Source organism: Micrasema longulum, unplaced genomic scaffold (genome assembly GCF_059751315.1).
Source record: "Micrasema longulum isolate JH-2025_06_02 unplaced genomic scaffold, ASM5975131v1 h1tg000537l, whole genome shotgun sequence".
NCBI lineage: Eukaryota > Metazoa > Arthropoda > Insecta > Trichoptera > Brachycentridae > Micrasema > Micrasema longulum.
Window position 1 is genome coordinate 525,760 of NW_028277733.1, and position 18,163 is coordinate 543,922.

Consider the following 18,163-nt stretch of genomic DNA (forward strand, 5'->3'; position numbering starts at 1 on the left):
TTACAGTATATCAATGTTTCGCATTGTTGCGTGTGAGAGTAAAGAAATAACGCCCGTCGCGCGTCGCAGTCAGTCACGAAGTCCAGTACTAGCTACGAGTACTTAGTAGATCTCAAAAAGTTGGAACGAGTGCACGTTTTGCCTGAGTTGTTAGAGATACCAAATGGTTTTTCGTGTTTTCAGCTGTTATTTAAGTATATATTATTGGATTGATAGGCTTAGAAGATGTTATATTAGACAATATTATAGACAATATTTTAACACATAAAAATAAAGGTTAAACTTTATCCTTTTCAGTACTTAACTAACTTTCGGCAAAAATCGGATTTACAATATTTAAGTTCTAAGCCATCGATATGGAAGTCTGGGTATTTACGGGACTTGTGACCTGAAAGAATACGGATATTCCAACATAGGCAGAATGGTGGATATTACGTCGTGTGTAATCCACCATTAGAAATTGGAAATTGAATCACGTCAATCAATAAAAACTTAAACATCAATAAATAAAATAACCTTTTGCCAGAATCATGGAAAGACGGGAGTGTTGTCAAGTTACGGAAGGTGTTGACCTCGCTCTTTCATGACATTGGTCGTAGGGAGTCAAAAAAGTTGATGCATGCCACGGATTGGAGAATCTTACTGGATGTCAAGAATAAAATATAAAAAATAAGGAATAATTAAAAAAATATATATTTATAGATGACAACCATGAAGTTTCGCATAAATAAATTGTCTATGTTTTTATGAATGTATTTATGTGTATGCGCATGGGTGTATGTACTTGTGTGTGTATGTACATGTGTATATATATATGTGTGTATATATGTGTAAGTCTGTATGTATATGAATCAAAATGTGTATCCGAATAAGTTTATATTTTGTTTGTCTGTGCTCTATATAAATTTGTTAACTATTATAATATATTAAAATGTAATTGCCTAGCTTGGAACGGGGTATGTACCCTTGTTAGCTGGGCAAAGTGAACATGGAATTGTATTTTGACAAAGAGTGTGAATAAAATAAATAAATAAATTCCACATTTATGTAGGTACTCGTTTTACCAAAAATTAATTTCAAAAACTAAATATCTAGTTTGACATTTGATTTGACATGCATTTGTTTAATCATTAAATTTATTTTTTGATTTTGAAAATAATAACAGTATGTATTTTGTTTATATAATCCACCAATAAATTTCATATTTTAGTATTAAATAAACACAAAAGTTTAGAATGCAAGTTTTTTAACAATGCCATTTAACAAGGGGAAGGACGCGGTAGCGGCATTTTTTAAATATTTATATAATTTAACGCCTACTAATAACAAATACATCAAATCCTTTTTTAAAGGTAAGGTTATATATATATTTATTTCATTTCTTACAAGAGATTCATCTGAGTAGGACGTTTGCTTACCATCTCTGAGGTTGGAGTTTGATTCCTGCACTTTCAAAACGAAACAATAGTTTAAAATTTGTGCCTGGACCATTGATATATAATATGAATACACTAGATGCAGCACTTAGCACCCGTCTTGTGTTCCATTCAACTTAAGTTTCGGAACTTAATTTGCAGAAGTAGCAGCGTAAGAAGGCGCGATATACAGCTTTAAATTCACAGTAAACTGGCTTAGATATTTAGTCTTTTTTACTCTACTACGCGTTTTGCACAGCACTATTGACGCGACAACGCTCATTTTTCACAACCTAATTTCAAAGTATCGTTTTATGATTCAGCGTGATTTACAGCTTTAAATTTACATTAAACTGGCATAGACGTTTAGTCTTATTTATTCTACTACGCGTTTTGCATGGCATTGTTGACGCAAAAACGCCTATTTTTCAGAACATAATTTCAATGTTTCGTTTTACGATGCATTGTCTCTATTTAGTAATACTTCAGTGGCCTGGACGAGTGTTTTCGACACAAGGGTATAATTATTAAATTTTGATATCATGTTATTTACTATAATTATTTTTTCTTTGCATTTTACAATAAGTATACATAATATTAAAGGCCACTGAGGATCTGAAAGAAGACAGATGTCTTGGCTGTGAAATATACGAGACTGGACTGGCTTCAGAACTGTAGAGCAAATTTTCCGGGCAGCACAGAACACAAAGACTTTAGCCAGGGTGATTGCCAACGTTGGGGATTCCTGACAGTGCACCAAGAGAAGTAGATACATTAGTTGAAAAAACAAAAAAATCCCACAAAAGCATGGCCTATGTGTGGGAAATGATGATGCTTCATATAACGATAGTTTAAAATTATGTTCTAAAAAATTTCCTTTATCGTATCAAAATTGCTATGCATAACGCGTAGTAGAGTAAAAAAGACTAACTGTCTATGCAGGTTTACTATGAATTCAAACCTGAATGTCATGCTTATTCATACTGCTTCACATTTGCTGACCACAAGTTGAGCTCCGGAACTTATGTTAAATGGAACACCAGAAGAATGCTTAGAACTGCATCTAGTGTAAAAAAAATCGAGTGCAGCTCATCTCATGACGTACCGGTTGGATCGTTTCTTGATATGCATAATGGCTCATTTTCACTCGAATACATATATATTTAAAGTAAGAGTTCTTACTTTATTATTTCATGTCTTCTGATGGTGTCACTTCATGATAAAAGCTTACTATCGTTATGGAAAATTTTGTTTCGTCTGCAGCTGCTCTTTACAAAATGCTGGAGCTACAGTGGAACCACTCTTTAAAGTTTTTAAGCAAGAAGATACATTGTCTTCCTACACCTTCCTTCAAAGTTCCTTGTAATATAATACAGTATATTCTATTCTTCTCGCATAGTATATATACGAGTACCTAGCCTATCTTTTTGTTCTTAACTGTTTTGATTATTTTTCTTTTACTTTTTCATGCTTCTTAATTCTTCCTCGTTGCGAACTCTTTCTACCCATGATAATTTAAGCATTTTTATATAACACCACATTTCGAATGCTTTAAATCTCTTTTCGCTAGCTTGGGTCAGAGTCCAGCTCTTGACGCTATAGAGAAATACTAAAAATATATGGCATCCTTAAATTCACATAACTAGATTGCGGTTTTTGTCTGTATTACTAAAGAGATCACGCATTTTGAAGAGGCAATTATGTGCTATCTCCATCCTAACTTTAATCTGCCGAGGATCCACCGTTCATTAAACCAGCATCTCAGATATTGAATTGATGCATTCTTGTTATTTTCATAATCTATTTTTAGATGACGCTAAATCTAGCTTTTGGTCGATATTAGCCCCATCTCGGGCGAACAAGTCGCTGCTTGAACAGGTACCCCGTCGTGACCCAGCGAAGTGCGCCAAGATCCCACCCAGCCCCCCTTGTCGACCATTTGTAATGCCGATTTCTTCGCAGTGCCCCATTCCGCCCCCTAACTCCCCTAAGTATTATATTTGTATTTTATTTGTTTAAGTAAGTTTTCGATTATTTTTTGTTTTGTAATATTCTGCCTCACTCAATCAAGCCGGCAAGCCTGTATCGGGCAGAAATTTAAATAAATATATTAAAAAATATACAAGTATATACTTACTAAGTAAGTACCTTAGTATCAAAGTGGGAAAATATCAATTTTCATATTTTTGTAGTAGAGATGATTTTCTGTTTTGAACATACGCAATACCAATATTAAATGTATTTTTTTAAATTCATGAAATCAATAAGAAGAGACTCATTATTTGTACTTAAAATATCTCAGACATGTATTATTTTGATAAAAAATCACTGTGTGAAAATGTCTTTTCCTGTTTTTGAAACCCATGGAGCTGCTAGTGTTCGTTTTTAAAAAGGATGTTTAGTATGGTCAAGATTCATAAAATAGTAAGAAAGTGGGGTTTTTGTTCAGTATATAGAAATATGTTTTTATTTTATACTTTTACTACATAGTAACACTCTCATCAATTTTAAAAATGACAAAGACGTTCCTACTTTGACGGTCAATTTTGAACTGTCAAAAGAAGACGAAATACCGGCCGCCATGACTCTTGAGCGCCCGATTGTAAGGAATGTACGCTTTTGATGCAAAAGCGGTGAATAAATGTCCGTTTTTGATATTTCTATACGTAAATTTAAACTCTAAATGTCCATTTTTTATATGGATCTTAAGTTTTTTGTCATGAAAATATTTTTTTCTCTCATGACCAATTAAAAAAACTATTTCGTAAAAATGGCGATTGTCCGACTTTGATACAAGACAAAAATATCTTAACATAAAACAACAGAGATGAAGGACATTTTGGAGAAGGGAATATAGATATCTTGGCATCCACAGGGCCTATGACCTGTCATTGGCTGGTTTAAGTGGCCATTTAAGACATTGTGTAACACTCAAAATTTTGCCTATATTTAAACATCTATATTCCTTAGATTCTTCCATCTGTTGATGTTTGTGAAGTATAAGTGTTTAAACTATTATTATTGCGGATAAAAATCATATAATTGAATTATTTCACCTACACACTAGGCAACGACTGAAAATATTTTTTAATTTACATACTTCTTCTTCGACCAGGTAGATTTATCAACAATGTTTTGAGCTTGAACAAATTGGACAAGCTGAAAACATTTTTGAAAAATACGTAAGCTGTGCCACTAGGCATTGTTATAGCAGTTCTCAGCAGGCCGCAAAATCTAAGGCAGTTTTTAGAAATTCTCATTTAAACGTTGTCGTGTCGATAATTTTAATAATTTCTCGTGTCCTGGTATTTCATCAAGCTTCTAACAGATGTCCCTGAGAGTGTAAATTTTAAAATCAGTTGTAATACTTGACCTCGACGTGTAAAGCATATACAATAGCACGCGTCTTTACGCGCTATTTTTGTATGGCCGGCCCTCCGAACACGGAAACAGAGAGCGTTTAAACGCGTTTATAGATAGCACTTAACCGATTAAACAAAATACTAGATCGATTTCTGAGCTGTCACTGATTTAACTATTAGAAATGTCAAATTTTGCGAAAATACGCATGTTATATCTAAATAGCGCCATCTAGCGTCAATTCTAACAACATTCGCAATTTATTCTGACCGGCAAAGTCTCAAATATGTACTCTTTGCTCCCGGCCAATTTGTAAAAATGGTTTCTAGTGGAAGCATCGTACACTTGTATGATATTTCAAGTTCACTGAAATGTGGATCTTTTGTCTGCACATTTCCATCGTTATTTAAAAAACATAATGGTTCCAGTCGTTGTTCCCTGCAATTCCAGATATTACAATTTCCAATCATAACTAATGAATGTCACCCCGATCCCCCCTTTCTTTACTGTCTCTTGAACTTCTAGTATTTTCCTTGCAATTGTTTGTCCCGTATTTCTTGTTGGCTTTCAGTATTGCACCCCTGTTTTTACTTTCATTGCAATGTTTATATTGATATGATAGGTTGCGTTCTGAAGGGGTATGTTTTTCTTTTATTTTGTGCATTATAGTTATTGATTATTTATTTTCGGATCTCCATTCAGTTTGTTTATTACAATTTTTAAAAACTTATCAAGAACGATGTTTTTCAAATTGATTTAAAATATTTCATGACTTTCCATTTCTTTCATTTCTTCAAGCAACTCATTGTATAATTATACGCCATTGTACAATCAGTTTTGAAACTCTGTTTTTCTTCTCATTGATCTTTTCTTTTGTAAGTAGCTATGTCTCTATTAAAATGTATTACAACAGAGAGGGAAAACATTATTGAGAAGGGGATGTGGAAGTCTAGTCATTTGCAGAAATTATGACCTGTCATTGGCTGGTTTAAGTGGCCACTTTACACACTATGTAACATTCACCATTCTCCCCATGTTTAAACATCCACATTTTTTCAACTCTTCCATCTGTTGACTTGTGCGAAGTAAAGGGGCTGAAACCTTTATTATTTTTTTATTTATTTTACAGTTACAAACAGTTGACAATTATATTGTAACATATAAAAATACAGTTTAAAGACATACCAGCAAAGTTTCTAAATAAGAATGATACATATTATTAAACTGTGTCACAACAAAAGGGTGTGTTTATGTGTATTAGTGTAGAAGTAAGTGTTCAGGTGTGTGTAAGTCTGAGCATCATTAAATAGTAAGTGGGATCGTATCGCAGCCAGAAATAAGAAGTTTTAATTTATTTTGGAATAAATTAAGGGGCAAGTAAAATATATCAATAGATGAAAAAAAAACATTATAGTTAGAGCAAGAACGATAGAAGAAAGAGTGTTGTGCAAAGTTACTGCTACAGACTGGCAGATGGAATAAATACTTATTTACTCTGTTGTAAAATTACAATTAACAAATGTTAACAATGATATTCGTTCACAAAATCATGTTAATGTTAAATTATGTCAAGTTAAATGATAACATGTATACCTACCTAATATGTATAACTTGGTATTTTCATTATCACTACAGATTAAAATTTGATTTGTTGTGAAAATCAATTTAAAAAAATTAAAAAGCCAATAGTCTTAAAGAAAAAAAGTACAAAATATAATAGACACATTTATATTATTAACTTTGTGGTTATTTATTTTAACAAAATAAATTTAAAAAAACTCTGTTTTTACCCACTTATTTTAAATTAAAAAATGATTTGTTTAAAACAAAATTGTTGTTTAGTCATTAAAATGTACACATTTGTTATTCAGACTTAGTTCGGCCCAGTATAAATATTGAATTTATTAGAATTCCTATCTGTGAATCAAATCACATTATATAATAAATTCAAAGACAGATGACGCGTTATTAAATTTAAATGTTATTGATGTTACCCAATGCTTCTAAAACTGTATTTTAATGTCACATGATTAAAAATTAAAATAAAAAAGATTAAAAATTCGCGAAAGTGCTATTATCTCAGTTTAATTTTTATATGGCTGGCTGCTTTCTGCACAACTGAGCTCAATTATTGTAGTGTAAATATATAACAGCATGCGCAATTAGTTGCCGAACAAATTTCTTTGTAATATACATATATTTTTGCATTCACAAATCGTTGACTTTTTTACATTTTTTACACAAGTCTTTACTCCATGTGGCTAAAGTCTAAACAAATAACAAATATGCAATTTAAATGAAATAACCAAGTTAAATCATATGTTAGGATGAGACAAGAATTATCGACAAAATCGAAAAAAGAGCTCTGCACTGGTTTGGACAAATAGAGCGAATAGACAGCGAAAGAACGGCTAAGAATATTTACAATGCGAATGTTGATGGATGCAGAAAGACCGAGAAAGACATGGCATGACTAAATCCAACAAACACTTGAAGAGTCTTGAAGTCTCTTTCGTGTATTTTTTTTTCTTTTTTATAATATGTACGTATTGAATATATTTTTGTAATGTATATGTAATAATAAATAAATAAATATAATAAATAAATTGAATTGAAAAATTGAATTGAATTGAATGTCAAAAGTCAGCGCGCGTGCATGAGAAGATGTATGAATCTAGAGGAAGCAAGATCTGTATGCAAAGATAGAGTGATGTGGCGTTCTATCCTCTCAGCCTACTCTTACGGGGAAACGGCGTGATGGTTTGTTGTTGTTGAAAAATAATCAATGATCTTTCAACTCAAATTTCTCACCCCAAGGAAAATCCAGTCCTGAGCTTCTATTACAATAGCGATTTAACAGAATGATCTTCAACAGACATTTAAAAAAAATGTATCTTTGTCGGCGACCTGTAATTGACATTTTTTAAAGAAAAATCATGTAAATGCGTAAGGATTTTCGTACCGAAAATCTTTTTTATTTTGTAGACAATTGTAGATGATTGCTAACTTTCTATTGTAATCGGTGCTTTGAGCTCCGCTCTTTAAATTTGAGTTCGTCTTTGATAACGCTCTCGTTGCGATCAAGAAGAGGTGTCTCTGAACAAAAGTCATTTAGATTTTGGGTATAACATATTTTAGCTCTTGCATGTTAAAATGAACAAAAAATATTTGAATTAAAGTATAACTAGAAATGTACCTTTGTACGAAGTCCACATTAATGAATATTTGAATTTTTTAATGATTTGCCAACTCTTAGTTATTATCATTGTAACGTATTGTATTTAGTTTTAATTTTTAATTTATAAAATTTACCGATATTGATATTTGGGAAATTGAATCAGGCTAATGTTTTTTTTTTAAATTAGGTATAAATCCTCCAAAAATTTCAAATCATTTAAGAAAAATGTTTTACATTCATTTTGATTTTTTTATTTTTTATTCGTAAATTAAATATTGATTTAATTATTATGAAAATTATTTTATTAAAAAAAATTACTCATTAATTCGTCATTGCCAAACCCTTATCAGCACCTGATAGAGTAAGTTCATATTTCATAAGTCGATAATTTGTAATAGAAATGTAAGGTGATTAGTCTTACGCTTCCGGTGACACTCCAAGGAGAGTGGGATATTGCAAAGTCGAATCAAATTTTTAAAACAAACCTTAATGTTTACTTGCCAGGAATCGAACCCGGAATCTAAATCATGATAAGCGAAAGCGGCAACCACTACACCACGAGGCGAACCACTCTCTACTCGATTTCTTCAAACATGACTTTTACGTGAGAGTAGCCAAAGAGTTAAAAAAAGATCGTCCAGATTTCTGGTTCTATTTTGCACGCCTTACTGTAGTTTTCATCCACCTGGACTCAAACATTTAAAAAAAAAAAAAATATTAACGTTATCATAATTAACTCAAATTTTCAAATTTTGGTGGCTATTTTCAACGAGTTGTAGAAACTAACTATTTGAAAATGAAAATCAAGTTGGGGTAGAGTGGGGTTCGAACCTTGGACCTTTGGTCCGTGAGTCCGGAACACTTACTAGCCGCGGGACCACAACCCGATGCAAAATGTTTTTTTTTTTTAAACATTTTAAATTACATAGATTGTAATTTCAACGGGTACCACAGTTTGATCTTAAAACAATTATGACAAATGTCTCCTATATATAACAGGCTTACAAACAAATCACTTGTTCAACCAAATCGGAAGCCATAACCGCTATGAGTAAATGTTTAATCCCTTTACCATGATGGAGTGCGTTGTCGTGTCATAGAGATGGCCAGATACCCATACTTGTATAAATAGGTACTTTATAACAAGGTCGTGCTGTACCTTGAAGCCGATTATACAAAATTATTTATTTTTATTAATATACTTCATATTCAGTTCATTTTTTGACTTCAGTACCAAAATACGACGGTTCTTCACAAAAAATATTACATAATAAAATTTATATGATTGCTGAAAAAAAAAATTTAAATAATTAAAGGAAGTGCCAAATGTAAAAAAATCCAAATTTTTAATCTAAAATTTATTAATTTATTGTATGCCTACATATCAGGGGCGAATCGTCAAAGTAAGCGATTATGCACAGCTTACCATTATATTTGACTTTAAATAATAATAAATTATGGTAACCATGTTTATGGGGAAAAAAAAAAGTAATTGTCTTTGTCTTGTCTTGTCTTTTATAATAAATCACCGTTTATATCTTTCTACAAAAAAATATCTATGAAGTGCGCCCAGCCCATTCTTACTGAACGATGAAACTAGCCGATTACCTCAGCTTATTCTTCCATACAAAAAAGTACACTGTATTTTTCGTCTTTAACCCAAGTCGGCTTTTTTAGTACTAAAACAAACTCGCAGATTACAAATATTTTTAGAAGATTCTCGATTTGGAAACTAGTATTTTGAACATTATTTCCGAAGGACTATTTTTCTTTGATGGGATACCGTTGACATATTATGTATCACATAGGACAGGTGGCGTTCGCAGTGGCCGTTTTAGGCATTATTCATTTTAAAAGAAATCGGCCAGTGCTCAAGTTTTGACAGTACTGTCAATGACAGATCATAATGGAAATATCTGCGGAATGTCATTGTGGTATTTGTTAATAAACTTTTGTGCAAGTATTGTATTAAATTGTGTAGAATAAAACTACGTTTATCGCGTGGTTAATAATAATTGTTGTTTGAGTTGATTTTCACAGAATTACAAAAAAATAGTCATTTATAATTACTTACATGTTATGTAAGTACTTATATGTAGTACAAATTAATTAACATTTTTAATAGATTACCTATAAAATAAATCACGGCTCGCCACTGCTACATATGTATTACAGCAATTTACATTTTTGTTATAATATAGTAGATTTAATACGTAATAAGTAGATATGAAAACAATCAAATCGTTTCTGATATTCCATGGATTTCTTATTCTTAGTGGTGAGGGTCAGTGCTATGTAGACTCCTGACGTCACTGAGACCTGTGAAGATCTATTGTGATGGGTCCCCGTGAATAGTTCTCACCTTCCAAGTCCAGGTCTATCAAAGCCTGGCTACTGGGTGGAAAGCGAGAGTTCACATTTTTCTAAAACTCCTCCTCCAAGCTCAGATCTGAAAAGTATCGAGTTATTTGGCAGGGAACGAGTTCTTTAACATCCTCAGGTTTATCTAGTGGTCCTTCGAGGATGAGACTCCTTTTGTGATGAAGAGCATCACATTCACATATTATGTGTATGGATGTTTCAGACCCTGCATCTAGAAGTTTCGGAATGTTTCATTTTAGCAAGGTGGTTGTTCAATCTGCAGTGCCCTGTAAGGACTCCAGTGATGACCCTCACTTGATTTCGGCTTAGCTTTATCAGGTCAAAAGTAAAACTTTGCGAAAAAAAAAATCCATGCAAAACAGATATCGGTTATTGCTGCCTATGGTCTCTGAAAAACTATAAAGGGAGAACTGAAGTTTAGGCATTTACAGGGCTTATGACCTGTCATTGGCTAGTTTAAAAGGCCACTTTACACACTTTGTAACATTCACCATTTTGCCTATGTTTAAACATTCACATTTCCTCAACTCTTCGATCTGTTGACTTTTGCGAAGTGGAAAATCTGAAACCTTTGCCATTTGGGTAAGATTCATCCGACTGAATCAAATCACCAACTAGGCAACGCCTGAAAACAATTTTTATGCTTTTTCGTTTACTAGTTAGTTAATTCAACAGTGTTCTGAGCATGTCCAAATGTTTGCAGACAGTCTAAGTTTCCTCCCTAGGGAGTTATTCAAATTTAATTTTCAGGAGTTGCCAAAAGTGTTTGAGATATTAATATATTATTTATATAATTAAAATATTTTCAGAAAGAGAACAAAATATTTATTTATTTATTTATTTATTAATGAAATTATACAGTCTTTATATAAAACAAGGTACTTAAGAACAATTTAAAAAATTAATACCAATTACAGATTTTACACTAATTTATTATGAATGCAGGAGGACAGGGAAAAAATAATTGAGTTCTAAAAAAGTAAAAAATACATAGAAAAGAGAAGACATTGTAAAGCTACTCAACTTTCCTCCCTCTCTCTATGCTTCCATGAAGATTTAAATTTATTTAAAAAAAATTCACAACCAACAATTATTTATTAGATGCAGGTACTACTACCGGCAACTACATGTAGGTAAGTATAAATTAAGAGTTGAAATCAAAAATTAAAATCAAAATCAAAAGTAAAAGTTAAAATTAAAATTAAAAGTTTAAATTAAAGTTAAGTTAAAAGTTTAAATTAAAAGTTAAAATTAAGAATTAAAATCAAAAAGTTAAAATTGTAAGATAAAATTAAAAGTCTAATTAAAAGTTAAAAGTCAAGCAGGAGATAAATTTAAAATGTCTTACAGATCTGATAAAAATATGGTATTGACAATGTAATACGTCGATGTCACTAAAACTGTCATTATAGGTAATCTGTATTCTTTGTAGAGTGCTATTTTTTAAATAATTAGTTGAGTTAGAAATGTCGAAGAGTATAGATTGACGAGTTCTACGGACAGGGACTCGATATGAAATGCCTCTAACGATTTCTGGGCTATCAATTAGGTTGTTAACAATTTTGTAGAAAAAGCTCATATCCAACATGGTACGCCGAGTTGCGAGATTTTGAACTTTGTAAAAATTAGCGGACTCAGTCCTACTTGAAAACGAAATATTATTTTTGAAATTTAATTGTCTAAGAAAATAGTTTTGAATATGCTTAATATGATTATAATGATAATGCCCTTCAAAAACGGAAAAAAATTCAAAAAAATGAAAGTTTTATATAAGACTTTAATATTAAGGTTTGAACAATGTATTAAATTAACCTTTTATTATGTAACCTTAATTAAAATAGAATTCATTTGAAAAATAATTAGTTTTACAGTAGATACTAACTAGCCTCCAATACAAATAAAAGCGGGATTGAGAACACTCAGACATCGGAACATATTCGAACAGTCTTTTATTTTCAAGTAATGCTACATACCGCACACCTACGGCCCGCATGTGTCAGAAATAAAATATGTACTGAAAAAAAAAAAGTATTTTTTCGTGATATTCTCCCAACTTTTGCGAATAATCTCTTAGGAATAAACCTTAGTAAAGAAGTACACACATACAACTTATTTTTCATTGTATTTTTCACTGAATCAAAAATAAAAAAAATCAAAAATCGGATGGTGGTCCCGTGGCTAGTGTCTCGGACTTATGACTCAATTGTCCGTGGTTCGAATCTCACTCTACCCCAAATTGATTCTTAATTTCTAAAAGTAAGTTATTTAACCAAAATATTTGGGTAAATCATAAGAACGTAAATATATATTTTCAATTAAAAAAAAAATCTAAAAATAACAATTACAAATTTAATCTATTTTGTATAATTCTATAATTAATGATATGTAATCATCATTCTCTTTTTATACCTAATGGTGCATAGGACATTGCATTAGTACACAAATCGTAGCGTATCTTGATCATTTTTGTCACATGAAAGTAAGATGATCAGTCTTACGCTTCAGGTACCAGTCCAGGGGCTTTGAAATATTCTGGTGTAAAAACACCATTTTAAGTTAATATTTTATATCAACCATGCCGGGAATCAAACCCAAGACCTCTCGATGGTAAGCAAACGCACTGACCATTACACCACAAGGCCGACATTGAAGATTTATATGCATGTGAAATTGAAACGACGAATACCTTCAAATTGTATGTTTGTGGAATAACCTTTTAAAATATATTTTTTTTAATCTTTGAGATTAGTTTGTTATTGTTCAAAAAATAAATACATAATAAAAAACATCATTGAGCATGGGATAAAAATAGCTTTAATTGACATGAACAATGAACAATACATATTAGCTGTTATTGGTTAGTTTGATATCTCAACAGAGAGGGAACTGTTTTTTTATTAATAAATTCATTCTTTGTTTGAAATGGGATTCCCATGTCAAGGATATTTATCGTAACACAAAAATACTTCCTTTCAAGGTAATGGCACTGTATGACATCACTAACACTATTTCAAACATCATAAACTTTTCTGCTAACACAAATTTAAAACTTACATTTAATCATGAAATTCACAACTATAATACACGACATGCAAAAAATCTTCACATTTCTAAATTTTGTTCCACGAAGTTCGGCAAAAGGTCTCTGGAATACATTGGTCGTATACAATTTAATAAACTGCCTGATGACCTTAAAAATGAAATGTCGAGTGGTAAATCTCAAAGACCAGAAATGAAGACCTATTTCTTGAATCTCTTTGAAAGTGATAGTTTTTAGCTCAGTTTCTGTGAATAGTCTATATATTGTGTTTTAGGTTTAAATGTTTTTCTCTTCTTTTTTTAATATTAAGTTCACAGAATGTTTAAATGTTTTTATTTTCTTTTTTAATATTAATTTCACAGAATGTTTAAATGTTTTTCTTTTCTTTTTGAATATTAATTTCACAGAATGTTTCAATGTTTTTCTTTTCTTTTTTAATATTAAGTTCACAGATTGTTTGAATGTTTTTATTTTCTTCTTTAATATTAATTTCACAGAATGTTTAAATGTTTTTCTTTTCTTTTTTAATATTAAGTTCACAGATTGTTTGAATGTTTTTATTTTCTTCTTTAATATTAAGTTCACAGATTGTTTAAATGTTTTCTTTCCTTTTTTAATATTAAGTTCATAGATTGTTAAAATTTGTTTAAATTTTTATTGTTTAAATGTATACTATGTATTGTTACAAGAAATGTACTATTTTTTTTATGTACCGTCCCAAATGAGTTTTCTCGTACAACTCCTGGGAATATAATATCATGATATTCATGTCTTATATGTTTTATTAATAAATAAAAAAAAAATAAAAAATAAAAAAAATTTCATAAAAAATACATGTTTTTTAAAAATTCTATACAGATCTACTCTTATACATCTCGTGAATGTTATCACTGTAACTCTCCAAAAAAAGAGACTAACTCTTTGCTTGAAAATAATAGCAAAAATATGTGGAATATCATTAATGAAATAATAGATGAAAAAACATGCAAAAATAATGAAATAAAGACAATATTACATGGAGATTATAAATTACATTTGAATGAACACCCAGAAAAAGTAGCAAATATATTTAATAAATACTTGTCGAACGTTGGAAGAAATGTTGCTCAAGACATCTCATCAAAATCAAATATAACTGATACAAATTCGTATATTAATAACGAACGCGGTAACGTGTATACTAATATTTCAAAGCACCACGGAGAGTAAAATAGAGGAAATTATCAATAGTATGAAAGAAATTCATCTCCGGGTTTCGATGGAACTTCCGCTAACACATTAAAACACATTACCAAACAAATTTCGACACAGCACAGTTTTAGCGAAAACATATCTGTTGAGATCTGTAATCAATTTGAAATGAATAAGTCACTCAGATACCAACATAATATTAAAATTTGTAAATTCCATACAAGTCATGGTCAGAATAGCTTTGTATTCAAAGGTGTAAAAAAATATAATAATCTTCCTAATGAACTAAAAACTATTAAAAATAATATATCAATAAATAAATTTAAAGTTAATCAAAAGAAATTTTTTGAACTCGTGTAAAAACAACATTATATTTTAATTAGTATGAATGTATTATTTTTTCTTTATATATCTGATCTTTTTATTTTTCTTTTCATGTACTCGTATTTAAAATTATTTAAACTCTTATTAATAAACAACTAAAACAGTGGAAGTCACTCTCAAAGCACAAGAGTTAGTCTCTTTTTTGGAGAGTTACAGTGATAACATTTACTAGATGTGTAAAAGTAGATATGTTTAGAATTATGCAAAAACGTGCTTTTTATGAAATCTATGAATGAATAAATTAAATTAAAAAAATTTAAAGACTGCTCTCACTTCATTCCTTTGTTTTTTTTCGAAGTAAAAAGGTCATCAGATTAGTCTTGACATCTTTCATTTTTCTTTGGATAGGTACCGAGTGTCTCAGATACGCGAATACCCACGCAAATCTGAATTAATCGATAATCGAAGTATCCTGAGTGGTTTTATTAATCGATTTGCATTACGGCGGCTCATCGCAGCGATCAATTCACCAGATTCCCGGTACCAAGTATGACCCTGGTATTAACAAACTGCCTAAGGTCGGATACTGAAGTATAGAACTTACACTGTGACATTAATTCAGTGTATTGATAGTGTCAAGATGTATCTGGGACCACCCGTGATCTATAAGAACACTGCACTGATATTCCATTTTATTAAAATCATTCGTGAGAAAAATTACATTTATATCTCAAAAATCGAAAACAAGTTAAATGAAACCCGTTTTAGCCGTGTACCTTAATTGAATACAAATGTTTAGAAACTGTTTAAAAACAAATACAAATAAACAAAAAAAAATACAACAATGATTTGACATTCACTACGTTAGGGAATCACTAAATCTAAATCTCAATAACTACCTTGGGAGGAAATCCAGCCTATCTGCAAACATTTGGATATACTCAAAACATTGTTGAACTAACTGGTAGTATAAAAAGAAGTATCGAAATTTGGAAAATTGTTTTCAGACGTTGCCAGTAGGTAAATTGGTTCAGCCGAACGAATCTCACCCACATGATAAAGGTTTTAGCTCCTTTACTTCACGAACGTCATCAAATGAAAGAGTTAGAGAAATGTAAATATTTAAACATGGATAGAATGGTGAATGTTACACAGTGCGTAAAGTGGGCACTTAACCCAGGCAATGACAGGTCATTAGCCTTGTAAATGCCATCGATTTTTTCTCGTAAAACACTTTTTTTTTCTTAATTAAAAATTTGTTTTTCATTTTTCAGTGAAAAACATAATTCCAGTCAATCAATTGAACAGGAAGTTGCAGTAAAAAATACAAATCTCAGCAGTTGTAAGAAAATTCAAGATAATAAATAGTACTATATTTTTATAGTTTCTGTAATTATTTTTATTTGTATTTTTCCTTTTGCAGCTTCAAAAAAGGTCTTCAAACAGAAACAACGCATTGGCGTATTATCAGTAAAAAAAAATATGCGACAGCGGAAATAAATTTGACACTTATGTTTTTACATTTGAAATGGGATGATTTAATACAATTTAGAAAATAATGCTAATATAATAAATCATACTTTTGAAATTGATAAACATGGAAATTTCAAATGCAATCGTTATTTTATTTATGAATTTTTTTATGTCCCAGGGTCAATTATTCATAAAGTCAATTTGCTTTTCAGTCTGTTTTTTTCTTATCTTAATCTGTTATTTATTTATCGGCGCAGTGCGCCCAATATTACCAGTAGTCAAAAATAAAATATTATTTTACCAATAAAGGGTAATATCACACGACCGTCCTACCCCACAGGTTCGTATACCATCCATCTTCGTACGCGGAGACCATTATTAATTGGTCTCCCCGCTTTATCAAACAAACTATGGCTTATTGATGGGACGGACCACAGAAGGAATGACCCCAGAAAAATGGGCCAAGTGGACAAACCTTTTATAAAATGACACTTTGAATTTATTACTGATTCGGAAATCCCAGATAATTCACAAGTAAAAAAAGATTTAATAGTATTTATTGATTTATCTATTTAAATTCCATCGGCATTTTGTTTTATTGAAATCATATGATTAAACGTAGAGAATACCTGGGTAGACGTTTTATGTTGAATCACTAAGCACTGAACTGGACTACGAGATGTATGAACTGCAAATTGTAACTGAGGATACCATCACTTACATATTGTCCAGTGATCATTTTACTTTCTGATGAGATTTATAAGTCACGTACTAATTCCGTGCTTCTCAGCGATTTTACATCCGTTCGTATCAGCAGTTTATTAATAGTCAGTTTAATGTTATTATAATTAACAGTTTACATACAGTATACGTTTGATTTTGTTTCTGCATGTACTTAATACGATAGTAGTTGCGACACTGAGAATTGATTTTCGGCTGACTCCTACATATATGTAAGTGGTTTAATACAAAAAAGCATTTATTGATACTATTCCTGGATCCCGACTACGATGTAAAGTTGACGGAGTTATTTTCATAACTGTAAGTTAAATAAAATTTCTGTACGAAAACGTGTATAATTTTATGATTTTTATTTTATTTTAAAACGTGTTGAATTAGATGTTGGCGACGAAGACACTTAAAATATTCATGCAAATAATTGTATTTTTGCTTAAAATTGCAATATTTTTAGGTATACAGAATTGTAGATACTCTGTTAGTTTATCATTGTAGTAATAGGGGCCCTGGCCGATTGATTACCTTTCATTCCTATCATTCCCTTGACCCATCCTCATGGAACGCATCTTAACATCAATGAGCTATACAAGCAACAGTTCGGACTGTATTCCACAATCCTAAAGTGAGGGGTAGATGTTGGCCGTGTCTTGCTGCCGCCGCCGTAGTCGCTCTCGGGGTCGTAAATCCCGAAAGTTGTGAAGCCTCGAATTTCTCACAAGTCTGGTGTCACTGCGTAGGTCGGTGGAAGGTACTGGTCCGTAGCCTTGATACAAAAATACTTAGGATTAAGACGAACCTTCACATCAGGATACAAAAATTTAAAACTCAGGATTTAAATTTTATGTATTCAACATTAGACATAATTTCGGAGACGTGGTGAGTGAAAGTGAAGAAATCCTAATCAAAATTTAGAAGACAATGAAGGACGCGAAATAGGCAAATAAATATAAATACGAGTATACTGTTGGCGTAACAATTGGCATATGGCAAAGTATTAAAATATATATGTACTCTAAGAAAGAAGTAATGTTTTCAATGAACAAACCAGGTATAATATATGTT

The 18,163-nt window shown here is 31.1% G+C and overlaps 1 protein-coding gene across 2 annotated transcripts; it reads left to right on the top strand.

Annotated features, from left to right (window-relative positions):
- Positions 1-1,135: 1,135 nt before the first annotated feature.
- On the top strand, positions 1,136-16,537 carry LOC148280798 (uncharacterized). 2 transcript variants are annotated; one of them, XM_088227774.1, is made up of 4 exons: positions 1,136-1,352; positions 3,226-3,406; positions 16,165-16,232; positions 16,314-16,537. In XM_088227774.1, exons 1-4 carry the CDS (start codon positions 1,253-1,255, stop codon positions 16,388-16,390), a joined length of 426 nt encoding a protein of 141 aa, XP_088083900.1. In that variant the 5' UTR covers positions 1,136-1,252; the 3' UTR covers positions 16,391-16,537. The 2 variants fall into 2 exon arrangements, with proteins under 2 accessions (XP_088083900.1, XP_088083901.1); XM_088227775.1 differs by lacking the exons at positions 16,165-16,232; positions 16,314-16,537 and adding an exon at positions 10,230-10,313.
- The last annotated feature ends 1,626 nt before the right edge of the window (positions 16,538-18,163 follow it).

Excerpts from the sequence above, each read along its gene's own strand:
- LOC148280798 (XM_088227774.1), top strand. The coding sequence starts at position 1,253 with ATGCCATTTAACAAGGGGAAGGACGCGGTAGCGGCATTTTTTAAATAT. Across the intron at positions 1,353-3,225 it reads CATCAAATCCTTTTTTAAAG|ATGACGCTAAATCTAGCTTT; the intron begins GTAAGGTTATAT and ends ATCTATTTTTAG. Across the intron at positions 3,407-16,164 it reads CCGCCCCCTAACTCCCCTAA|TGAAAAACATAATTCCAGTC; the intron begins GTATTATATTTG and ends TTCATTTTTCAG.